General features: G+C 35.2%; 1 protein-coding gene across 2 annotated transcripts in view; it reads left to right on the top strand.

The window, feature by feature from the left end:
* LOC136025066 (facilitated trehalose transporter Tret1-like) overlaps positions 1–23,704 on the top strand; it is a 36,287-nt gene extending 12,583 nt beyond the window's left edge. For both annotated transcript variants that reach the window (XM_065700754.1, XM_065700755.1), the window contains one exon: positions 15,436–23,704. In XM_065700754.1, coding sequence (XP_065556826.1) covers positions 15,436–16,733 — 1,298 coding nt within the window. In that variant the 3' untranslated portion in view covers positions 16,734–23,704. The remainder of the gene's footprint in view (positions 1–15,435) is intronic.
* The last annotated feature ends 3,080 nt before the right edge of the window (positions 23,705–26,784 follow it).

Genomic DNA, 26,784 nt, shown 5'->3' with positions numbered 1-26,784 from the left:
GCATCAAAAGGATCGTATTTTAATGCTGATTTTAAATATGTAAGTTTTCATCAAGTTTAGTCTCACCCATCAAAAGTTAGGAGCCTGAGAAAATTTGCCTCATTTTAGAAAATAGGGGGAAACACCCCATAAAAGTCATTGAATCTTAACGAAAATCTTACCATCGTATTTAGCGTATCATAGAACCCCACTGTAGAAATTTCAAGCTCTTATCTACAAAAATATGGATATTGGTATTTTTTACCAAAAGACCGATCACGGGTGCGTGTTTATTTGTTTGTTTTTATGGCACTTGGTATTAACCAAGTGACATATAGCAGTCGCCAATTCTGTCGGTCTGTCGGTCTGTCGGTCTGTCTGTCTGTCGGTCCCGGTTTTGCTACTTTAGGCACTTCCAGGTAAGCTAGGACGATGAAATTTGGCAAGCGTATCAGGGACCCGACCAGATTAAATTAGAAATAGTCGTTTTCCCGATTTGACCATCTGGGGGGGGAGTGGGGGCCCGGTTAATTCGCAAAAAATAGAAAAAATGAAGTATTTTTAACTTATCAGCGGGTATTTGGATCTTAATGAAATTTGATGTTTGGAATGATATTGTGTCTTAGAGCTCTTATTTTAAATCCCGACCGGATCTGATGACATTGGGGGGAGTCGGAGGGGGAAAACCTAAAGTCCCGGTTTTGCTACTTTAGGCACTTCCAGGTAAGCTAGGACGATGAAATTTGGCAAGCGTATCAGGGACCGGACCAGATTAAATTAGAAATAGTCGTTTTCCCGATTTGACCATCTGGGGGGGGGGATTAGGGGCCGGTTAATTCGGAAAAATATAAAAAATGAAGTATATTTAACTTATGAGCGGGTGATTGGATCTTAATGAAATTTGATGTTTGGAATGATATTGTGTCTCAGAGCTCTTATTTTAAATCCCGACTGGGTCTGATGACATTGGGGGGAGTTGGAGGGGGGAACCTAAAATCTTGGAAAACACTTAGAGTAGAGGGATCGGGATGAAACTTGATGGGAAAAATAAGCGCAAGTCGCAGATACATGATTGACATAATCGGAACTTATTTGTTCTCTTTGGGGTAGTTGGGGGGGGGGGAGTAAGTCTTAAAAATTAGAAAAATGAGGTATTTTCAACTTACGAACGGGTGATCGGATCTCAATGAAATTTGATGTTTAGAAGGATATCGTGTCTTATAGCTCTTATTTTAAATTCCGACCAGATCTGGTGATGGGGGCGGGGAGTCGGGAGGGGGGACCTAAAACTTGGAAAACACTTAGAGTGGAGGGATCGGGATGAAACATGGTGGGAAAAATAAACACAAGTCCTAGATAGATGATTGACATAAACGGAACGGATCCGCTCTCTTTTGGGTAGTTGGGGGGGGGGGTTAATTCTGAAAAATTAGAAAAAATGAGGTATTTTTAACTTACGAACGGGTGATTGGATCTCCATGAAATTTGATTTTTAGAAGGATATCGTGGCTCAAAGCTCTTATTTTAAATCCTGACCGGATCTGGTGACATTGGGGGAAGTTTGGGGTGGGGAGACCTAAAATGATGGGAAACGCTTAGATTAGAGGGATTGGGATGAAACTTGGTTGGAAAAATAAGCAAAAGTCTTGCATACGTAATTTACATAATTGGAACGGATCCGCTCAATTGCGGGGGGGGGGGGGTAATTCTGAAAAATAAGAAAAATAACGTATTTTTAACTTACGAAGGAGTGATCGGATCTTCATGAAACTTCATATTTAGAAGGACCTCGTAACTCTGATATCTTATTTTAAATCTCAACCGGATCAAACGTAATTGGGGGGGGGGCAGTTGGGGGGACCGGAAATCTTAGAAAATACTTAAAGCGGTGAGATCAGGATGAAACTGGATGGGAAGAATAGAAACCTGTCTAAGATACGTGACTGACATAACTTGACCGGATCTGCTCTCTTTGGTGGAATTGGGAGGGGGGAGGTAATTTTGAAAATTGAGGCATTTGTAACTTACGAAAGGGTGACCAGATCTTAATGAAATTTGATATTTAGAAGGATCTTGTGCTATAAAGTTTAACTTTAGGTTCTGACCTTCTCACAAGTGCCAAATGAGCTCTTGGCTCTTCCGACCTCGTACCATATGAGCTCTCGGCTCTTCCGACCTCGTCCAAATGAGCTCTTGGCTCTTGGCTCTTCCGACCTCGTACCATATGAGCTCTCGGCTCTTCCGACCTCGTCACAAGTGCCTTATGAGCTCTTAGCTCTTGTTCTTTTTCCCAGGGTGATTGTATCGACCCAGTGGTCCTAGAATGTTGCAAAAGGGCTCATTCTAAAGGGAATTATAAGTTCTAGTGCCCTTTCTAAGTGACCAAAAAATTATAGGGCATCTAGGCCCCCTCTCACGCTCATTTTTTCCAAATGTCACCGGATCAAAATTCTGAGATAGCCAATTTATTCACCAAAGTCGAAAAGCCTAATAACTATGTCTTTGGGGACGACTTGCTCCCCCACAGTCCCCGTGGGAGGAGCTACAAGTTATAAACTTTGACCAGTGTTTACATATTGTAATAGTTATTAGGAAGTGTACAGACGTTTTCAGGGGACTTTTTTTCGGTTTGAAGGGGGAGAGAAGTTGAGGGGGAGGGTACACGTGGTAGATCTTTCCATAGAGGAATTTCCATGTGGGAAGAGAATTTCAATGAAGGGAGCGAAGGATTTTCTAGTATTATTTAAAAAAACAATGAAAAAATAAATATGAACAGTTTTTTCAACTGAAAGTAAGGAGCAGCATTAAAACAAAACGGAAAAAAATTATTACGCATATGAGGTGTTCACCTTCTCATAATACCTCGCTCTTTACGCTGAAGTATTTTTAGTAATTTCAACTATTCATTCTACGGCCTTTGTAATTCAGGGGTCATTCTTAAGGATTTGGGACAAAATTTAAGCTTTAGTGTAAAGAGCGACGTATTGACGGGGGGGGGGGGTGAGCCCCCTCATATACGTAATAAAAACATACGAATATAGAAGTTCGTTACGTAAGTTAATTCGCAACTTACATATAATTTTTACTAACGCAAAGGTTCGTAAAAAATTTAAAGTTCTAGTTGACTTTTTAAGTAATAAAAAAAATTGGAGGGCAACTAAGCCTCCTCCCCCACTCTTTTTTTCGCAGAAACTTCCGATTAAATCTATGAGAAAGCCATTTAGCCAAAAAAAATTACTATGCAAATTTAGTTTTAATTATTTATGGGCGGAGAGCCAAAATCAAAACATGCATTAATTAAAAAACATTCAGAAATTAAATAAAAAACACAAGTTTTATTGACCGAAAGTAAGGAGCCACATTTAAACTTAAAATGAACAGAAATTAGTCCGTATATGTAAGGGGCTTTTCCTCCTCAACGCCCCGCTATTTACGCTAGAGTTTTTTACTGTTTAAAAAAAGTAGAGTTAAGAGAAAGACCCAAACTTTAGTGTAAAGAGCGGGGCGTTGAGGAGGAATTTAAGTTTTAATGTTGCTCCTTACTTTCATTCAAAAAAACTTTTTTTTTATTTAATTTTGATGAGTTTCATTCTTATTGTTTCTTTAATACAAAAGGATTTAAAAAACGTTCTTCTCCCAATAAATTTTTGTTTATTACTTATAATTAACTAAAGAACTTTTCTACAAATTAAGTTTTTCAAGGAAAAGTAAAGAAGTCCATTAAGCCAAAATGAGCAAATTAGCATCAAATAATCTACCAAGCGTAAAACTACCGTAAATCAGCATTAATAAATAAATGGAACCCAAAACGAACAGATATTACAATAAATAACTGAGTCAAACTCAAAACAAGCAGAAAATAACATGATTAGGGCTCACAACCCTTATTCCTACTCAAGGCCAGAACATAATTTGCACTTTACGGAAAAAAATAAATGTTTTCATTTCAACATCTTTAATAAATACAATTTTTTTAAGATTCTAAGGAATACAGATAAGGCCGGACGCTCCTCCAGAATTTATACTGCCTGTTCAGTTCTTTTTCAATCGCGGCAAATCACACAAATACTCAAGGTTATCAGATTTCACTGCCGTCATTAAACTCAAGGGGTTTCTCACTGAAAATTACGATTAATGTATATTCATTCTTCGTAATTCGACAAGTAAATAGGAATATTTATTTGGAAAAGAACTATTATTCGAGGAGAAAATTAGGGAAATTGTTATTCGAGATTTTTTTTTTTTGGAGGAGGGGGGTTCAACTCTTACGAAAGAAATACCAGGAAAAACAGGAAAATTAAACATTTCGCTGAGAAAATTAAGCATTATACAAATTTAAGGTGGGTGAATCCCTCGCCTGCGTGTGTGCCTGTGGTCTGGTCATCATTATTTGCCAGGAGACGCGGTATAAAATTGTGGAAATTACAAATAAAAAGTACATATTTTCGGGTTTTTACTTCATGCAGACCTATTTAGAAAAGTATAATTTAAATAATTGCTCGCAGCGAAGTGACAAATTTATTTCATTTTATCAAAAAGTTCGTGGTAACGAACTGTACTAAGGAGCGACCCGGCTCAATAGTAACCAAAACTCTAAAAAACGGATTTTTGATACCAATAGCTACATGAACAAAATCGCATTTTAATGCTGACTTTAAATATATGAGATACCTATCTAAAATTACGAGTCTAAGAAAAATTGCCTTATTTTAGAAAATAGAGGGAAACACCCGATAAAAGTAATAAAACCAAAATTACACCCATCCGAATCAGCCTATCAGGGAACCCCACCGTGGAAGTGTTAAGCTTCTATCAGCAAAAATATGGATTTTTTTTTCCAGGGGTGATTATATCGAACCAGTTGTCATAGAATGCTGCGAGCGGGCTCATTCCAACGGAAATGAAGTTATTTACAAGTGAATTATATAAAAAAAAATGAAGTATATAGTACCCTTTTTAAGTGATCTAAAAAATTGGAGGGCACCTAGGCCTCCTCCCACGCTAATTATTTTCCCACAGTCATCCGATTAAAATTGTGAGATAGCCATTTTATTCAGCATAGTCGAAAAACCTTATAACTGTGTCTTTGGGGACGACTTATTCCACCAGAATCCCCGTGGAAGGGGCTACAAGTTACAAACTTTGATCAGTGTTTATATAGTAATGGTTATTGGGAAATGTACAGACGTTTTCAGGAGGATTTTTGGTTGGGGGGGGGGGGGGGTTGAGAACAGGGGGTTATGTTGGGGGAACTTTCCATGGAGGAATTTGTCATGGGGAAGAAAATTTCCATGAAGGGAGCGCAGGACTTTCTAGCCTTATTTCAAAATAGAACAATACAAAAATAAATATGAAACAGTTTTTTCAACTGAAAGTATTTAGCAGCATTAAAATTTAACACTAACAGAATACAGAAGTTCGTTACGTAAGCTAACTCGTAAGTTACGTAGATCTTTTACTAGCAAAAACGTTCGTAAAATATTAAAAGTTCTAGTTGCCTTTTTAAGTAACCAAAACATTGGAGGGCAACTAAGCCTCCTCCCCTGCTCCTTTTTTCTCAAAGTGATTCTATCAAAATTATGAGAAAGCCATATAAATATGAAATTTCGTTTTAATTATTCATCTGTGGAGAGCCAAAATCAAAACATGCATTAGTTCAAAAACGTTCAGATATTAAATAAAAAAAAGACATGTTTTTAACTGAAAGCAAGGAGCAACATTAAAACTTAAAACGAATATAAATTACTTCGTATGTGAAAGGGGCTGCTCCCTCCTCAACGCCCCGCTCTTTACGCTAAAGTTTTACTCTTTCTCTCAATTCTACTTTTTAAAACAGTAAAAAACTTTAGCGTAAAGAGTGGGGCGTTGAGGAGGGAGCAGCCCCTTTCATATACGAAGTGATTTCTGATCGTTTAAGTTTTAATGTCGCTCCTTACTTTCAGTTAAAAAAAACTTGTTTTTTTTTATTTAGCTTATCCATACGGGTTCATTAAAAAATATTCTAAAGTTCGATTGTTGCTTGAGTATTTGTATATATGAATTTGTATTCGGATAAGACTGTAATGACACATTATAACTACCCATACCTAGCACAGTTGGATTTATATAAACGGTTCTCGTATCTCCATACTTCTTGGCAACCTTCGGTCGACAATTTCTGGTAACAGTGCCTCAAAATAAAATTTTTGTAGATTTGGCAGCATTTTGTTGGACCAGAATTCATGTTCACGACCAATCTTTTCATAATATAATTCCTCTTCTCCTAAAAATATTACAAAGTATACAAAATCAATGTCACAACATTCCAATTGCATTTGAATTTGGTAATAGTAGTCTTGTGTTCTTTTCAGCTTTATTTCACTATTAACTTTCTTTTCTAGACATGTATTTTTTTTAAGCGCTATCCACTCTTCCAATGTAAGCCCTTTTGCTGTCAAAGGGCACTTCACCTCCAAAAGAGCCTTCTCACCCGAAGGAAAAATTGCTATCCCGTCCGGACTGGCCCCTAGAAACCCATATTCCTTGTGAATGAAAAGCCCAGCAGAGTTCACAATGCAACCCATTTTCTTTGCAAAAGCTGCAATAGCTACAGGCTCATACATCTGACCATGCTCCATTGCCTTTGTTTGGGGGTTTCTGGGATACAGCAGCTGCCGAACTAATGAACCCACAGTCTTCAACCGCCTTTTACAAACAGCACCAGCTACGGAAGCTGTAATTCTGTTTTTTCTGTATTCTATCCAGCTATTATCGATAGAATTTCTCTGAAGTCTAGTGGCTTTTTCGATACTGAGGATTTCTGTTGCAGTACATTGGAGACGAGTCAAAAAATCTGTTTTTGCAATTTCGAGCGCACTGCAATCAAGATCCGGAGCAGTTGCGTTCGAGCCGTAGTTTTTGTCTGCTCCGGTTGGCTCCCTGATTTCTTTTGAAGGGAGTTTTGTGGAAGCATTAGTGAAAAGGCGCTTTCTAGCAGACAGTTTTTTACGTCGAGCAGTAGTCATGGCCCGCTGTTGTGCAAGTTTTTTCAACTGCCTACTTGGTGTAGATCCTACAGTTCTTCGAAATATTTCAAGGCGAGCTGAGTGACCTTTCGTAAATAGGATTCCTGCTGCTTTAACACGGGTGGTATATCGCGCACTTTGGCTAACCATAATGTTTTTGCCACCTATAAGCCTTGCAACTATGCTCATAAAATATTCTGCCAGGTTGCTCGTGTGGTTTCCTATCAGTAGACGAGCCCTTCTGGTCAGCGTATCAAAGGCTGAATACACATGGCTGAGAAAGATGTTGCTAGGGGTGTCTTCAGGATTGACCTGTAGAACTTTCCCGGAGAACGAGCAGCGTGTAGGACAAAACTTATGGTCGCCACGGAAAAAATGTAGAGGAATTGCCTTCAGCGCACTGATGAGATCCTTCACGCTTTTCTTCTCTGTGGTGGCACATACAATTGCATTTCTGGCAAAATCACACATTTTCTTTATTATTGCGGCACTAAGAAATCTTCTGCATTCGGCATTTTCATGCTGCTTCTTATATAGTCTGTTTTTCAAGCATTTGCACGCATGATTAGACACTCAATTTTTTCTACATTTCTGCCATATGGTACCCTTGCTATAATTTCAGAATGGGTACTCGAATCGCCGTCGGCAACAAATCGAGTATATCTTAGATTGTGCATGGATGTTGCTATTCGGAATGCGTCAACTAATATATCTGACTCCATACCTGTACTGGGCCCCTGCCAGTTCATAAAACATGTATGTTCAGGAACAGATCTATTTACTTGATGCCTGTATTTCACGCAAGTACAGCAATATTTGTTCCTAATTCCTAGATTTAAGAGTTTCTTCGAATACAAACCTATCACCACTCCACAGCCTGAGAGTGCACGATACCTATTCCCATAACTTCGTGTACACCAGCTTCCATCAACTATAACACATGTCTCTACAGCTCCATTTGGGTGAATTTTCTCACCTGCTTCCAGTGCCATCCTTCGCTCGGTTTTCCCATTTTCGATAAAATAGTCACACAGAACTTTTTCCAATTCTACGCAAATTTCTTTCTCAAATTTCGTAAAGACTTTTTGAGACGGGGTATTTATTCCAATGGTAGAGAAAAGTTCTTGAACCTGGGCGTGAGTCATTCCACCATTTATTGCACCAACCACTACCTCTTTGTTGACACTTACTGTTCCTGTTTCTGTTTTGTGTTTCTTTCTGATAGTATTCATACTATCAAAATCAGTCCTTTTCCGTTTTTTGACTACGGTTTTCGTTGAGTCTTTTTTTTTAAGCCTTCTAGGAGCAAGGGGTTTTTCTGTGTGAATTGTGGCTTCCTCATGACATGATTCGCATTTGAAGATGAGTCTTGAGCGCAATCCAGCTCTATGTTCTTCAGAAAACATCATATTTGAAACCAAATTGATGTCTTGGCACCTGTAAATAAAATGCTAATTGGTTGTGAGGAAGTAAAATAGTAAAGTAGCTATTTTATTGTTTTGGTAGAAAGGAAAGTGCTATAGCTTCAAAAAGGATAGTTAGTATGTAGAGTAGTGAGCGATGTAGGGTAATTAAAATATGAAATAAAATATAAAACATAGCTAGAAATGGGTGAGAAGTGGAAATTATACGATCTAACCGAAAGTTTGTTGTATTTCATTGTCAGATTAAACCACCCAATTTTATTTATGTATGTAACCAGGCCAAAAACTGTCCTGGAACTACCAATCAGGAAAGCCAAGTATTTCAAAACTTTACAAAATCCTTTGGGGCATGACAGGAAATGCCCTCTAAACAGACCCGTGTCGATTTACCAAATTTCAACGGACATTACTAACCAAATTCCAAGAAAAATTAAGTCTCACTTGACTCCCTAAAATCAAATTCAAAGTAAAAATCTGTGCCCCAAATTCAGTTGCATCTCAACTATCATTTAAATTTTTATTCGAGTAATTCACAAAGTTCTCATTAGTACGATTAAAAATACCAATATGCTTTTATGAGTTAGGAGGATCAAATTAGCTAGTTTATTTCTCAAATCCTTTAAAGCCTTTGCAGACATTCTTTCAGAACCTTTATCCGTACTTTTTAATGATTAGATAAAAAAACAAGTATTTTAAATGAAAGTAAGGAGCAACATTAAAACTTAGAACGAACAGAAATTATCCCGTATATGAAAGAGGCTGTTTCCACCTCAACGCCCCACTCTTTACCCTAAAGTTTGACTCTTTCTCTCAACTCTACTGTTTAATACTGTAAAAACTTTAGCGTAAAGAGCGGGGCGTTGAGGAGGGAACAGCCCCTTTCATATACTGGGTAATTTCTGTTCGTTTTAAGTTTTAATGTTACTCCTTCTTTTCATTTAAAAAAATTCGTTTTTTATTTAATTTCTGAACGTTTTTTAGTTAATCCATGTTTTGATTTCGGCTCTGCGCAGATGAATAATTAAAACGAAATTTGAATTTTTATTTTTTTGGCTAAACGGCTTTCTCATAATTTTGATCGAATGATTTTGAGAAAAATGAGCGGGGAAGGAGGCCCAGCTGCTCTCCAATTTTTTGCTACTTAAAAAGGCAACTAGAGCTTTTAGTTTTTTACGATGGTTTTCATTAGTAAAAATATACGTAACTTACGAATTAGCTTACCTAACGAACTTCTATATTCGCAGGTATCTATTACGTATATAAGGGGGGCTCGCCCACTTGTCAATACCTCGCTCATTACACTAAAGCTTAAATTTTGTCCTAAATCCTTAAGAATGACCCCTGAATCAAAAAGGCCGTAGAATAAATAATTGAAATTACTAAAAAATACTTTAGCGTAAAGAGTGAGAGATTAGGAGGAAATGAACCCCTTATATGTGTAATATTTTTTGTTCGTTTTAAGTTTTAACGCTGGTCCTTACTTTCAGTTGAAAACACTTTTTCATATTTATTTTTTCATTGTTTTTTTTAAATCATGCTAGAAAATCCTGCCCCCTCCCATTCATGGAAAATTTTCCTCCCCATGACAAATTCCTCCATGGAAAGTTTCCCAAACATAACCTCCTCTTCTCAACCCCTCCTTCCAACCAAAAAATCCCACTGAAAACGTCTGTACACTTCCCAATAATCATTACTATGTGCAAACACTGGTCAAAGTTTTTAACTTGCAGCTTATCCCATGGGGACTTCGGGGGAGTAAGTCGTCCTGAAAGACATAGTTATAAGGTTTTCAACTATGCTGAATAAAATGGCTATATCAGGATTTTGATCGGACGACGTTTGGAAAAAATGAGCGTGGGAGGGGGCCTAGGTGCCCTCCAATTTGTTTGGTCACTTAGAAAGGGCCTTAGAACTTTTCATTTCCATTTGAATGAGCCCTCTCGCAAAATTTTAAGACCACTGGGTCGGTACAATCACCCTTGGAAAAAAGAATTAATAAATAAACACGCATCTGGGATTTGTGTTTTGGCAAAATATACAAAATTCTACATTCTTGTAGATAGGAGCTTGAAACTTGTACAATAAGGTTCTGTGATACGCTGAATCTGATGGTGTTACTTTCTTTAAGATTAAATGACTTTTAGGAGGTTCCCCCATTTTCGAAAATAAGGTAAATTTTCTCAGGCTCGTAACTTTTGATGGGTAAGACTAAACTTGATGATGAAACTCACATATTTAAAATCGGCATAAAAGTGCGATTCTTGAGATGTAACTCTTGATATCAAAATTCTGTTTTTTAGAGCTTTGGTTACTATTGAGCCCGGTCGCTCCTTACTACAGTTCGTTACCACGAACTGTTCGAAATTACCTCTACTGGTAAGTTTGCTTTAGGTTGGAAATAAAATGATAAAAAGAAGTTTTTTAACTGAAAGTAAGGAGCAAAATTAACGAACAGTAATTACTCCGTATATCAAAGGGGCTTTTCCTCCCTCAACACCTTGCTCTCTACGCTAAAGTTTGACTCTTTTTCTCAAGTTTACTTTTTAAAACAGTAAAAAACTTTAGCGTAAGGAGCAGAGCGTTGAGAAGGGAGAAAACCTTTTAATATGCAGAGTAATTTCTGCTTGTTTTAAGTTTTAATGTCGCTCCTTACTTTCAGTTAAAAAACTTGTTTTTTTTTCATTTTATTTCTGAACGTTTTTGGATTAATACATTTTTTTTTGTGTTTTTTTTCTGTTTCTCTGTTTACCATTCTGGCATGTCCAATGAATTTTGGGACAGAATAGAGGCAGTTCAAAAAACGTGTCTAAGAATTATTTTCAAACAGGGTAAAGGGCCTTACATTTCCCTTCTTCGGAGAGCAAATCTAATCACCCTTAAGGAAATGAGAGTACAAATTTCCTTATTATTTTGCCAACAATATCGTGCATAACCCTTGTACTACTTCTCTTTTCCCTAGTGAATATTTACCCACCCGCCACGTCAGGGGCGGATCTAGGATTTTTTTTTGGGGGGGGTGTACATGAAAGGTTACTCCGATAAACTTGTGGACAAAGAAATACCAGCAATTTAAAGGGAACTGCAACAATTTCTAAGTCGTGGGTAGGTAGTGGACATGGACTTTAATTTAATATAAAATCTGATGAGTTCTATTGAAATTAAAGTCAATTAGAAATATTGATACAAAAAAAGTAAGTTTATAAGAACCACCTCGCCATAAAACACAATTAAAAGGTTGTTCACCCTCTACGAAAAAATAATATATTTAATCTTTTCTGCATAATTTTTAGCATTTGCACTTCTGGCGACTATAGCGAGTTACTTAAACTTTGTATTGTCGAAAAAAAAAAATTAGTACCATATTTTGGTATCATACATTCTTTGGAACTAATTGTTGATTAAACATTAAGTAATAGTTCGTTTGATGGTGTAGCAGGAAAAATAGAACAAAGAAACAGAAATATAATGCTTTCTTATTGTTGCTATTAGCAGCGGATTAAGTCAGAATTTTAAATCTCCCCTTCTTACGAATGAAGATTTTCGCCTCCCAGTTGGCATTTGTGGTAATACGGACAGATCCCCTTGATAAACTTAAATTTAATTAAATACTTTTTGGGGACATGTGTCATTAATAAAAATCTAATAGAGACTGTAAAAAGTAACTGAAACCTTGTTTCAAACTTGTTTGCAAAAAGAAACAGCCTTAATAACTAAAAACTTACTAAAAACTCGACTATTAAAAACCAAATAAAAAAAAAATCGTCCCTAAAAGAACCAGAGCAAGCGGTCCCAATCACAAATATACTACTATGTCAGGGGGAGGGTGCCCCCTGCATTCGCCACTGCCCCACGTTCTAATTCAACAAAAATCCCCCTTCTTGCCCAAATAAGAGTTTCCACTGAAAGATATAGAAGAACGTTCATCCTTCACATATTTGAAATTTTAAATTACTAAACCTTCGCTCTTATCGCTCCACTTTTAACTTGTAGTTTTAATGCTTATTTTGCAACTGCAAACTTTACAATTCTTGCAAGGTAAACTAAATTGTCATTTTGTTTAAATTTGTTTTCCCGGTTTTAATTTACGACTTTTTATGGTTTGACTTTTTTACTGATTGCAATTTTATGAGTTTAAACTGGTTTGATATTTATTACTGATTGGCATTCACCATTTTTTTTAATTTTTTTATTGACACTAAAATGTGAATTTGGCCCTTTTGGGCTTGTGATAGCCGTTTTGTAGAAATAAATCTTGTCTTGTCTAAACCGTAATTTGAAAATAATGTGATAGATAACCCGTGAAATATGACAAGAGAAGAGCCAGAACTTGAGTACGAAGATGAGATTGCTAAAGAAATAGCGAAACAACTGCCGATTATTCTATATAAGCTTTAAATTGTTGGTAAAACCAACAATAGTGAAATTAAACCAACCTAAGTAGATACCGTCGGAGCGTTCTGTTGTTTTGGGATGAAAATATCTTTAAAAGTTATCGAACATTCTTTCTCTATAGCAGAAAAGACAATTATCAAGAATTAATAAGGTACAAGTTGTATTAATTGCAACCCAGAATAATTCCCCATCCTAATAATTTTGATAGCAGTAAATCAATGACGTAAAATGAAAGACAAAGAAAAAACTTACATGTGGCGAATCACGAGCTTTTCATAATTCTCAAAAAGGTAAGGCAGATCCACAATCCAGCGTGAGCCTTTTAGAAGGTCTGACCCCAAATTCCTTCCAGAAGTGATAACTTTCAACACAAAAGGGGAATTTGTTCCAATTCCTTCGGAACTTGATTCGTCGTGAACCGAAGCATCCGTTATGTCTTCTAACATATATTTTGGTAAACGCGGTCTCCCTCTAGCCCGATAATTTAATTTCAACTTTTCACGATGGGCCTGCACATTTGGCAAATGGAGCCCTCGCATATTTCTTTTTTTTCCCATGTTACTGTGGTCAATAACAAGAACTATATAAGAACTTTATTAGGGTTTTGACCATTTTTATCGGGTTTCACTTACTAAGGGGTTGAATTGTTTCTTGGAAAGGCCTTGGACTTGAGACTGGTCATTTGACTGTTTTAGTATGGGTAATTTTTATTGGGGTTTATTTACCAAGGGGTTGGATTGTTTCTTGGAAAGGCCTTGGACTTGAGACTGGTCATTGACTGCTTTTGTAGTTTGCTTTGGTAGTTCTGCAGCAAGACTCGGGTCTTGCTATAACAAATTTAAATATTCTGGGGACATTTTGTTTCGTTCATTAGTTATTTTGTTTCATTCATTAGTTATTAATTAGCTTGTTTTATATATTTTTAATTCTTATTTCAGTACGAAGATTATGCAAAATTGTACTTATACTACAATACATAAATTTGTCCTGAATTTATTTTAATTAAACAAAAAAATAGATCAATCTTTTTAAAATAAAACCATTGCTTCTTATTCGGCCCTTGTGTTGTGTTCAATTTATCTCTAGGATTAGACGCAGCTTATCCCTAATTATTTATACAACACAATTTTCTTATATATTCATTAACCGGCAGTTTGGTGTCTGCACCTTACTTCTTCTCCAGACTCTGTTTAAACAGGTCAGAACTAAATAATGCTTGACTGAATCGCTCCTGAACAATCCGAGTGGTTAGCCCCTTGGTGTAATTTTTGCATTCTTAGATGCTCCGATTACAGCTCAATCTAACCTTTTGAGGGGAAATTTTGATTTCGGAACACAAATATGTAAAGTATTTGAAGGGACTGCAGCCAGGAGGTATATATTATAGAAAAAAGTTTCTTATTGATGAATAGAAAATTTTTTGCTCTATTTTTTGATACCCCACAACAACAATGTCAAGCATAGCAATCTAGAATGCAAACCCGAAACAGGTTTTATAATTATTTTGGAATTATAAAAAAAATAATTGTCGGCTTTAAGAATTGATTATGCCAAAATATTCACCAGATTTTTTTACTTCTATTGACATAAAAACCGCCAAAATCACTAATTCAGGAACGTCAGGCAAACTCCAAATGTTTAACATGGGAGGTATAGGAAGATTCTTTGCGAGTCCATCCTGCCATAAGCATATGTACGTTAGACTGACAATGCACATTCATTTGTATTTCTTTCAGTAGAGTGCAAATTATGTTGTGGCCTTGAGACGTCATAGGGGTTGTAAGCGCTAATCATGTTAATTTCTGCTCATTTTGATTTCGGCTAAGTTATTTATTGTAATTTCTGCCCGTTTTGGGTATGGTTTATTTGTTGATTCTGATCTGTGGTAGTTTTACGCTTGTAGATAATTTTAGTTTTGCTCATTTTAGGTTTAATGGAGCTGTTCACTTTCCTTTAAAAATGTATTTTGTTGAAAAAGATTATCTTTTTATCTTCCTACTTGAGACCAAGCCCAGTCTTGATCTCCTATTATTGGTTCTCTCATATAAATTGGACGTCAAAATTTATTTTTCTCTGAGTATTATTATAAAAGAAATGCATCCTATGGTACCCACGTGTAATTTTTTTCAAGTCACATAGGTATCACAGGGGCTTCTAAGCCTGATGAAATTCCAAAACCTCTTCTCACACTAACATTTAAACCTGGTTTTTCTCGTTTACTAATGTCTGAGGTACCTATTCAGGCACCTTCTATATGATAATTGTATAGGACTAAGTGTCCAGGCTTTCTTCTTCAACCTCTCTAACAGCAAGGGGTTCCTTCCTGATCTCCCCTCTGCTAAACATACATTGCAGCCGATGAAACTGCTAAACTCGGCTTATTTGAGGGTAACGCATGCTCACAGCATCAGTAGCAGCATAACTTTAACGGCTGATTTTCTGTAAGTCTCATAGGCGTAGTGTTTCCCAGGAAAATGGTGATGGAACCAAACCCGCTGAAAACCACAGAAATGAAAATATTCGACCCTTTTTTATAAACTAATATTTTATTAATGAAGGTTGAATCTCAAGTAGTGAACCATGCAAGCATTCAGGTTGATGAAAGTTTGTTTATTGAGATTTCGTTTGTCTTTCAGCTAACCTTGGTGCATTGGCTCTTGGTGCAGCTATTGGTTGGTCATCCCCAGCAAGCCCACAATTGGCTAATCCTCCCATGAATTTATCTCCAAAAGACATATCCCTTATTGGGTCCATTCTCAACGTTGGTGCTTTGATTGGTGCAGTTGGAGGCGGTATTGCGATAAACAAAATTGGAAGAAAAGCAACAGTCGTATTCGTTTCACCAATTTTTACTCTTGGATTTTTGTTAGTTGGATTTGGATATAATGTTCCGATGATCCTTGCTGGCCGTTTGCTCTGTGGTCTTGGGGGTGGGACAACAAGTGTGGCAGCCCCAGTTTACGTTGGAGAAATTGCCACATCTAATCGAAGAGGACTCCTAGGCTCTGGATATCAGCTCTTGGTTGTGACAGGTTTGCTTCTTGGATATTTTATAGGTGCCTTTGTGACATGGTGGTGGCTATCCATTATTTCCGCAATCATACCATTGATGTTCATGATAGCAATGATGTTTGTACCTGAAAGTCCTGTCTATTTAATTTTAAAAAAAGATAGAAGTGGTGCTAAGAAGGCCCTTCAATGGCTACGGGGTGGGCAATATAGCATTGATGCTGAACTCGAAGAAATAAAATACTCCGTAGAAGAACAAAACGCGCGGTCTGTTACATTCGTCGATATGCTTGAATCATCTGTACTGAAACCTTTTCTTATCTGTATTTCTCTGATGTTCTTCCAACAGTTTAGCGGTATTAATGCGGTAATGTTTAATCTAAATGTAATATTTTCCGCTTCAGGAGGTGGTATGGACAGTAACATCCAGTCTTGCATTGTAGGTGTTGTTCAAGTTGCAGCAACAGTCATCTCCTCTGTTTTAGTTGACCGTGCAGGTCGTAAAATTTTGCTTATTTCTAGTGCTTTTGTAATGGCAATTTGCCTTGTAACTCTTGGTGTATTCTTCTATTTTCAAGAAAGTGATCCTGTCATAGCTGCAAATCTTGGATGGCTGCCTCTAGTTTCTTTCATAATTTATATTATATTTTTTTCGTTTGGTTTTGGTCCATTACCTTGGGTCTTAATGGGAGAGATCTTACCTGGACATGTTAAGGGGTTGGCCAGCTCACTCGTCTCCAGTTGTAATTGGACTCTTGCTTTTATTATTACATTTATGTTTGATATGTTAGTAGGCGCTATTCAGATGTATGGTGTGTTTTGGCTTTTTGCTGGTTTTACTATTTTGGCTGGTTTCTTTGTGCTTTTTCTTGTACCTGAAACAAAAGGAAAGTCTTTGGAAGAAATTCAACAAATTTTCAATTAATCTTTAGAAGAGTTTTTTAAATATTCAGACTTTTAGAGCGAAATTTTATTGGTCAGGATTAATTTTTTAAAGTTAAGAATCTAACTTTCGAGTTCAAGTTTGAACTAAGATTGCAAATAGTTGATGAACACACTGTATATAAAATCATAAAAGTGCATAAAATATTTTCAGGAATGTTTCCGGATCATGGTTTTGATTTTTCTAATATCGCTATATCAAGCTTTTGGTTTTCACGAGCATTAAGCATTAGTTTTAAGATTTTAATAAATTATCGATTAGTTACCAAAATATGTTCATATCATGATAGTCCGTTTGTCACTTATTCGTCAATTTCATCAATCAACCAATTAATTTGCTACATTAATAAAGTTTTTGTTAAACTAAAAATACTGAAGTAGTATTTTAACATGAAAAATAACAACTGATATTCCACGTTTGAAAGTTTCAAAATGGCTTTGCAATTTGTGAAATTGCCAATCAGGACTAAATTATAATTTGTTTTTCGTTAAATATTTGCAGTACCGTAATTTGACGTTTGAGTTAAGCTTTCCGCTATTAATTGGTTCTATTTTACTTTTGGTTCTATGGTTTCTTTTTTTTTCCGTACCTGATTGATAAAGTCAATAATAATGAAAACGTTTTTGTCCCCTGGCTGCATTTTAGGTCCATTCCTATTTGAAAATAGGGATTTTCTACAATTTTTTTTTCAGGTTGCTATAGAATTATTTCTATATAATTCTTTTATTTTTGTTTTTCTCGATTATTTTTTTCCTTGTGTAAATTCTCTCCTTTGTTGTCACAGTGAATCATAAAAGGAAACAAGCAAAAACTTTTCTTGCTTACAAACAAGCCCAACCAAGCGTTGTAACACCCACTTTATTTGCATCTGATCATTGAGAAATAGAACAATCATTAGGGTAACACTTTCGTTATGTTCAATAGGGCCATTGAGGAAATTCAGGTTAATAGGGATATGTTAAAATTAAGAAATAAAAGTGGTTATATTTTGTCAGAAGAAAATAAGAACTATATTGATATATCAGTAGTCAACTAAAGGGACAAATATAACAGAATAGAATACTCAATTTGGCCTTTTTAAAAACATACATTTGAAAGTAAGTGAATTAACTAATAGCTTGGGATGTTTATTCTCGAATAATTTTAATAATATCCATATTAATGCATAGCCTAGTTTTATCGGAGTGTTAGTTTTTTGCTCAGAAAAATTACATTTTCAAGAGCTAAAAGACATGGAATTTTTTCTCATAAAAATAGAAATCTTGGATTTCAATTTCTCGATTTGAGTTTTCTTATTTTGTCTTTTACTCAGGTGATGCTAATTACTTCTAAAATGACCTTTATTATGAGACGACTAAATTTAAAAAAAAAATGATAGAATAATCGTAAGACTTTTGTTCGAGATTGATTGCTGCAAGGTAGATATTTCTATGAAAGTGAACATATTAGCTACTATGAATAATTATATTACAGTGAGCATAAGACTAAAATATATAATTGACCTGTGTTTAGACTTTTAGTTTTATATCTCAGGATTGGTTTTTTATCTAAATTTAGAGACATAATTTTTACAACATAAGTTTTTCAACACAAGAAGCATTGAGGAAAAATATCATATCACGGTTGTTTCCTATCTTTCAAATATACAATAAAATTGTAAAACAAAGAAGAGAAAATATAATAAATGAAAAAAAACAATAAGTGAAACATGAGGGTAGCGCCAGCTGATTGGAACAATATGAAGAGATAATAAACAAATATTTCGACAAGGACTCCCACCAAGTCATGCTGAGTGCCTAAAAGAGCAACAAAAACACACAAAAAAAGAACCTAACCTTTTGAAGTAGACTACCCGAGAGACAAATAGACTTGAGTGTCTATTTGTCTCTCATGTACTCTACTTCAAAAGATTCGATTTTGTTTTGTTATTTTGTTGTTTTTTGGCATTGAGGGCGCCTTGGCGGAGGTCCTTGTCAAACTATTTGCTCATTATCTCTTCATGTTGTTCCACCAGCTGGTACTACCCTCGTTTTTCTCTGCTTTTTGTTTTATTTTTCATTTATTATATTTTCTCTTCTTTGTTTCATAAGTCATGTATAGCAAAATTGGTCCTAGAATATATTTACCAATGAGCTTTCACAAATGTTTACGTAATTTAATTAGCCTAAAAAAAAGCTGAGAATTTAGCTTCGTCTGATCGGAAGTCTCAGAAAAGCTTAAATTTTCTTTTAAAGAAATGTTTTTAAGCTTGAGTGACTAGAAAATCAGACATATCGGATGACAAAACAACATATTTGACAAAACACATATAATGTAAATTGTCAAAAATGGGATAAAATGACTATAATGCGCTTTTACGGATTTCTCTTTGGATAAAACGCGTTAACTTGGGTCGAATGCTTGTTTGAATCGAGTTCAATTGCTTAACAGTCTAAAACTCCTGGTATAATTAATGAATATCCTAACAAGTTTGCTAGTTCTATCCATTTTCAATCGAAATCAAGAAATGATTTTTCATTAGTTTCAAAGGTAGTTTCTTCCTCACCATATATTCCTGTAATAGGTATTACTTTAATGCTTATATTTTTATCTTCGTGTATTATTATCCCTTGCGCTGTTATTATTCCTTGGTATTATGTGTTTGTCTGATACTGCTTTTGATCTATTTAATGTGCACTATCTCTTTGGTTGACTCTTTTTTGATCATCGGTACCCTGCCATGGTTCGGTCTTACTTGTATATGTACCAGGATAAACTGTGAAATTCTTTACAACACATTTCGTAAATAATTATTTGGTAAGATATATTAAAAAACTAATGGTATTATGGTGATATTTTTGGAGTTGCATTTCTTTTTTACTTGTTTTTTTTGCCAATTAAAGCCTGGTATTTGGTTGTATATGCCTATTTCTCAATCTTTTAAACATGGAATTTAGATGAAAAGTTCAGTTGCTTGCCAGCTTGAATTAAAACACGATTAATTAAAAAATAGCTTTAAAAAAAGAAATTACTCAAAGAAAAATAAAGGGCTACACTAAACATAGGACGATTGGAAATATGTTCAAATAATATTTCAAGTTTAAAATGAACAGGCATTACCAAAAGAAGATTAGGGGACAGAAATTATCTTTAACAGGAAGCATTATAAAGATAGGAGCGTCAGTTTTGCTTGAATAAAAACAATTTTTATTTTGAGGAGTGTCTTTTTACTTGTCACAGCAAAACAAGAACAAAAAAAGATTGCACTTCAAAGGTAATCAATAATTATGGCTCTAGCGATAGCTACAACCCAGTAAAGACTGAGCCATCGCCCTTAGGAATCATACATTAAAAAAAACTTAGTCATAAATCTATCCAGTGAGAAAAACATTTGACTAATCTTAATAATAAAATGTTATTTTGAAAGCATATTTACAAGAATTTAAAAAAGAACCAGATATACATCAAAAATGGCATCGGATTGAAATAAAAAATACATAATTGAAATCACCATTGTCGGACGCCCTGCGCAAGAAACTTACATTCCCCCACCCACAACAACAAGGAAAGTCTTTTTTTTTCATGGGTACGAAGGCTTTGGTTGTTCCATATCACATTTCAAGGGTCTCTAGCTCTCCCTGGATGGCCCACCTTTCTGACATAATTTTTAGGGGATTACTCGTCACATGCTGCACCGTGGTCTTCTTTTTTAAGAGGTAGTGCCACATGCTCTCTTGTATCCATCCGATAGAAATATATTGTATCTATGTATTTCTTTCTAATTTTCCTTTTCAAGATGGAATATCTCTATCTTCTACGAGTTCAATTTCAAGTATTATGTTACCTCTGCCTCAGCAATAGTCTAGTTTAAGTACACAGACCTAATCTTAGGGAAGTGTTCTATACAGCGCATGTTTTTCTAAATTTAAATCTGAGCTAATAATACACAAGATAATGATCTGGTTATCAAATTAAAACTCTCATTGTGTCGCAGAGAGCTCAGGTATTCCCTCTCTTAAATTTTGTTATTATTCATTTTTATATTTTTTCGCTGGAAAATACTTATAATTTATTTTACTTCATTTTTTTACAAGTTTGTGTTTGTAAAAGATTCGATAAAAAAGATTCTCGTACTTCGGGTACCCGTTTAAGGCGGCAGCTTATTGGTTTTTTAAATAGGCAGGGACTGAATAGCTATCCAAAGACGAAGGCATCTGAACGGGATTCTTCCAAAATCAGAAACAGTGAAGGTTTTTTCAAAAAGTTTGAAAGATACAAAAGAATTTTTTCATGGGATTTGCAACTTTTATCCCTTTTAAGCTAGTTTTACACCTTTTAAGATTACTTTAGGTTAAGTTGGCGGTTTAATGGCATTGCACGCATACATTCCCAATAATATTTTCGTCAGTGCTTGGTTTGTAGTTCAGATATTCATCTTTAATTTACCGATATTGCAATAACTTTATAATGTATACACACTTTCTTGAGGCAATTCATCTTCCTTCTTCTATTGTCTCTCACACTGCTGTTTAGAAAATTACTCATGCTCCGCGAAAACAAATAATTTTTTACTCCGGATACCTGTTTAAAGTTCCTTAGAAAGGTAGGGGTTCAATAGCCATCACAAGACAGAGGCGGGTAAATGGAATTTTTATAAAATCAGACACGTGCGAATTTTTTACTTTCAAGGAGTGGGAAAGATGCAAATTGATTTTTTTCATGGGGTTTATACCTTTTACCCCTTGTAAACTAGTTTAACCCTTTGAGGTTTACTTTATATTAAGTTGGCGATTCCGTGACAATGCACACATACATTTCAAATTAGGTTTCCATTAGTGTTCGTTTCTTAGTTCAGATATTCATCCTTATTAGCATTCAATGCTAGGACATCTTTATCTTGTAAACACACTTTCTTGAGGCTATTTATCATCCTTTTTCTATTGTCTCACACACTGCTGTTTACAAACTAACTCACAGTGCTGTAAAGAAACATATTATTTTTTCTCCAGGTACCCTCTTCAGGTGATCAACTATTCGCTTCTTAGGGACGCAGGGGTATAGTGAATGTCAAAATACGGAGACGGGTAACAGAGATTTTTCCAAAGTCAAAAATGTGCAAAGAGTTCTCTTTCAAAGAGCTAGAATTGGTTCACCAACTTCAGCTAAAGTAATTTTAAAAGAAGTAAAACTAGCTTAAAAGGGGTAAAATTAGTTTAGAAGGGGCAAAAATCCCATGAAAAAAATTCCACTTGCATCCTTCTAACTTTTGAAAAAGAGCCTTTCCATGTTTTGACTTGAGAAAATCTCGTTCAGCCGTCTTCGTCTTTTGGTAGTCATTTAACCCCCGTCTATCTAAGGAACCAATAAACTATCGCCTTAAACGAGTATCCAGAGTAAGAGAATATTTTTTTCGTGAAGTGTGAGTTAGTTTTTTTACATCAATATGAGGGAAAATAGAAAAGGGAAGATGAATTGGCTTAAGACGGTGTGTTTACATAATAAAGTTATCGTGGAATGAATACTCATCTCAACTATGAAACAAGTACTAATGGGAAACTTATTCGAAATATATGTGTGCATTGTCATGGAAGTAAGAAATTAAATTTCTTTAGAATAGCGAAATGATTCCAAGGGCTGGGTGGTGGATATTTAAAAATAATGTCTCCGAAAAAGTTCTTGCTCAAGGATAATGCAAGTCTAAAAGTACTGGCTGACTGGTAGGGCAAGCTTCTCTATTGCTGCTGGTAAAAAGTTACCAGTTGATAAATCGTACCGTCATTTTTCTGGTATCAACATTGATAAAAAGGCTAGAAGAAGACAGTCATACTACTTTATCAGTTTCAAAAGCCATATTTTATCTGCATATCGGAATAAAAAGCTATATATAAATAATGTAATAATAGATATTGAAATCTCAAGTAAAATAAAAAGAGAATTTGCAGATAATATCTTTAATGAAAATAAAGATGAAATGCTGAAAAGCGAAGGGCCGGCAAAGATTAATAGTCGTATTGATGGTGTAGTAAAAGGCCCACTAATTGAATCCAATATTGACGATTATGCAATGATAAACGAGCTTGTATATGAAACCACAATAAGAATTGTGTATGGTTTAAAATCGAATAATGAATATTGCAATGGTTACGAAATAAGAGAAGATAATAACTGCACTGTCAAGAGAGAATATGGTAGATTATTTTATGGAGGGATTCTAAACACCCCACGCTGCTCACTGATGTTTATGATATGCAATATTGTCCGTGATATCGTTCAATCAAAAACTTTCTTTCTCAGTATTTTGTTATCATTCTTTTTATTTTTGAGATTAGGGCTATTGAAGGAATGTAACAAAGTGTAAAGAAAAACCATGTTACAGACAAATACAACGACGCTGAATACGTTCTGTGGTCTAATGTCACTGAAACCGAGTGATAGGGAAGGAGCCCTAGGTCTGGAAATGTCAAAGAAAGACAGGAATTGCTCAAAATAATAAAAATAAAGATTTTTTGTTATTATGGTGACAAACCACTTTAGGAAAGTGTAAAAACGATGTTAGTAAGCAGTAAACGAAGGTTCAATAGGATGTGGAGTCTAAAAGTCACAGAAATAGATTGATGGGGGGAGGGATCCTTTAGGTCTGTAAGTTTAAAAGAAATACAGGACTTTTTCAAAAATAACAAGTCAAAGATTCTTATCATTATGGTTTAACAAGAGCGTACGAAAATGCAATGGGTAGTAGAATGAAGTTTAATAGTATGTCTTGTCTAAAAGTCCTGAGTGATGGGAGGGGGGTCCGTTTCAGTCATGAATAATGAGTACTGAACTGGTTACGAAGTAAAAGAAGAAAATAAGTGCACTATCAACAGAGAACATGGCGAATTAATTTATGGAAGGGATTCTAAACATCCAACGTTGTTCACTGATATTAATAATATGTAATATTGTACGTGATATTGTTTCATTAAAAATGTTCTGTTGCAGTATTTTGTTATGATTTTTTTTTTTTAAGATTAGGACTATTAAAGGAATGTGTCTAAGAGCAAAGAAAAAACACTGCTAAAGACCAATAAAACAATGTTGAATATGATGTACTGTCCAAAAGTCCCTGAAATTGAGTGATTGGGGAGGAGCCCCTTAGGTCTGGAAATGTCATAGAAAGAAAGGAGTTGTTCAAAGATAATACAGAAAAAGGTTTTTTTTTTTTATCATTAAGGTCTTTCAATCTTCAAATATAATAATTCATAAAGCCTACTGAATAAAATTCTTTGTCCAATGAATTTGAATCTTCCCTTAAGTCCTTTTGGATCTGCAGGGTTTCCGAAAACAAGAGTCTTTGCAAAGCGTGCTCATACTACAGAAGGCATTTGGGAAAGTGCTGATTCTTCTAGGGGGATCAAATTACTGTTTAAAATAGAAGTTAATGCCATGAGCCAGGCATGTTTGTTTGTACGTGGCACAAAGAATGTTAGTCACAGACTTTAGATGTTAAAAACTTGTTACATTCTTCACATGATAGAGAAGAGCTTGCAAATAGAAGCACTTGGGATAGGCTAAAAAAAAAAGTTTACATTTTGAATTCGACCAATGACACAAAATTGATGGATTTGCTGCTCCCATATACTCGTTTTTGAATTCCATTTGAAGTGTTCATGCATTTCCCAATAATAGAGGAATTCCTGGTTTTTTCATTTGTTTCAACGCCTTGTTGTGTCAAGAATACGCATCAAACATCGAGCCTTGTTGTTCACTATCTATCAGATCTTCTTGGATTTGGCTGATATCTTGCATTGAGCAATGTCTCAGTAAATCAAACAGTTCGTGGTAACGAACTGTAGTAAGGAGCGACCCGGCTCAATAGTAAACGAAACTCTAAATAACGGAATTTTGATGCTAAAATATACATCAAAAGAATCGGATTTTCATGCTAATTTTAAATATATAAGTCTCATCAAATTAGGTCTTTGTCATCAAAAGTTACGAGCCTGAGAAAATTTGTCTTAATTTAGAAAATAGGGGAAAACAACCCCTAAAAGTCACAGAATCTTAACGAAAATTACACCATCGCATTTGGCTTATCAGAGAACCCCAAAGCAAAATTTCCAAGCTCCTATCTACAAAAATGTAGAATTTCGTATTTTTTGCCAGAAGACAAATCACGGGTGCGTGTTTATTTGTTTGTTTTTTTTTTTTTTCCCCAGGGGTCATCGTATCGACCAAGTGATCCTAGAATGTTGCAAGAGGGCTAATTCTAACGGAAATGAAAAGTTCTAGTGCCCTTTTTAATTGACCAAAAACATTGGAGGGCACCTAGGCCCCCTCCCACGCTCATTTTTTCTCCAAAGTCAACAGATCAAAATTTTTAGATAGCCATTTTGTTCCGCATAGTCAAAAACCATAATAACTATGTATTTGGGAATGACTTACTCCCCCACAGTCCCTGGGGGAGGGGCTGCAAGTTACAAACTTCGACCAGTGTTTACATATAATAATGGTTATTGGGAAGTGTACAGACGTTTTCAGGGATTTTTTTTTGGTTTTGGGGGTTGGGTTGAGGGGAGGGAGCTATGTGGGAGGAGCTTTCCTTGGAGAAATATGTCATGGGGGAAGAAAAATTCAATGAAAAGGGCGCAGGATTTTCTAAAATTAATATAAAAAAACAATGAAAAAATAAACCTGGAAAAGTTTTTCAATTAAAAGTAAGGACTAGCATTGAAACTTAAAATGAACAGAGATTATTACACATATGAGGGGTTCTAAAAATACTTTAGCATAAAGAGCGAGGTATTTAGGAGGAGATAAATACCTCGCTCTTTATGCTATAGTATTTTTAGTAATTTCAACTATGTATTCTACGGCCTTTCTGATTCAGGGGTCATTCTTAAAGAATCGGCACAAAACTTACGATTTAGTGTAAAGAGCGAGGTATTAACGAGGGAACAAACCCCCTCATATACATAATAAAAATTTAAGAATATAAAAGTTTGTTACGTAAGTTAATTCTTAAGTTACGTATATTTTTTACTAATAAAAAAATTCGTTAAAAATTAAAATTTATAGTTGCCTTTTTGTGTAACCGAAAATTTGCATGGCAACTAGGCCTCCTTCCCCATCCCTTATTTCTTAAAATCGTCTGATCAGAACTAAGAGAAAGCCATTTAGCCAAAAAAGGAATTAAAATGTAAATTTCATTTTAATAATTTATGTGTGGAGAGCCAAAATCAAACATGCATTAATTCAAAAACGTTCAGAAATTACATAAAAAAAAACTAGTTTTTCTAACTGAAAGTAAGGAGCGACATTAAAACTCAAAACGAACAGAAATTACTCCGTATATGAAATGGGTTGTCCCCTCCGCAATCCTTCGCTCTTTACGCTAAAGTTTGACTCTTTACCAGAATTCTGCTTTTTAAAACAATTAAAAGCTTTAGCATAAAGAGCGAGGGATTGCAGAGGGGACAACCCATTTCATATACGGGGTAATTTCTGTTCGTTTTGAGTTTTAATGTCGCTCCTTACTTTCAGTTAGAAAAACTAGTTTTTTTTATGTAATAAGTATTTAAACATTGAATGACATGACTCTTTTTATGGATATCGTGACTGTATAGTCACCACCATACTTTAGTTGGTGTAATGCAGTGGCATTCCACATAGATATCTGCTTCATTGTTAACCAAACACCGCTTTTTTGGACAATTTTTTATAGAAGCGCAATCATGTCCATTGTTGATATATTTACGTAAAGACTTTACCGGACCTATACTGGCAATATATTCAAAAATGTGACACTGAAATATTTTGAGTATATGAGGATTATATAAAGCAACGTGATGATTATCCTGAGTAACTCGGTGATTAATATAGTTTGTTTGATAAATAACACGGTCATGAGAAAATTCTTCTTTGTCCGTTTCTTCTAATTTTGTATCATAACGACGGCGATACTTTTTTTGTCACTCGTTAGAGATTCAACTGAATTGTATTAAATTGAAAAACCAAAGCGGCACTACTTTTTTCCCTTTTTTTGATCCTACAGCTCTCATTTGGATTTAATTCC

Source organism: Artemia franciscana, chromosome 3 (genome assembly GCF_032884065.1).
Source record: "Artemia franciscana chromosome 3, ASM3288406v1, whole genome shotgun sequence".
Taxonomy (NCBI): Eukaryota; Metazoa; Arthropoda; class Branchiopoda; order Anostraca; family Artemiidae; genus Artemia; species Artemia franciscana.
The sequence above is the reverse complement of the archived record's forward strand: the minus strand, read 5'-3'. Positions and strand labels throughout refer to the sequence as shown.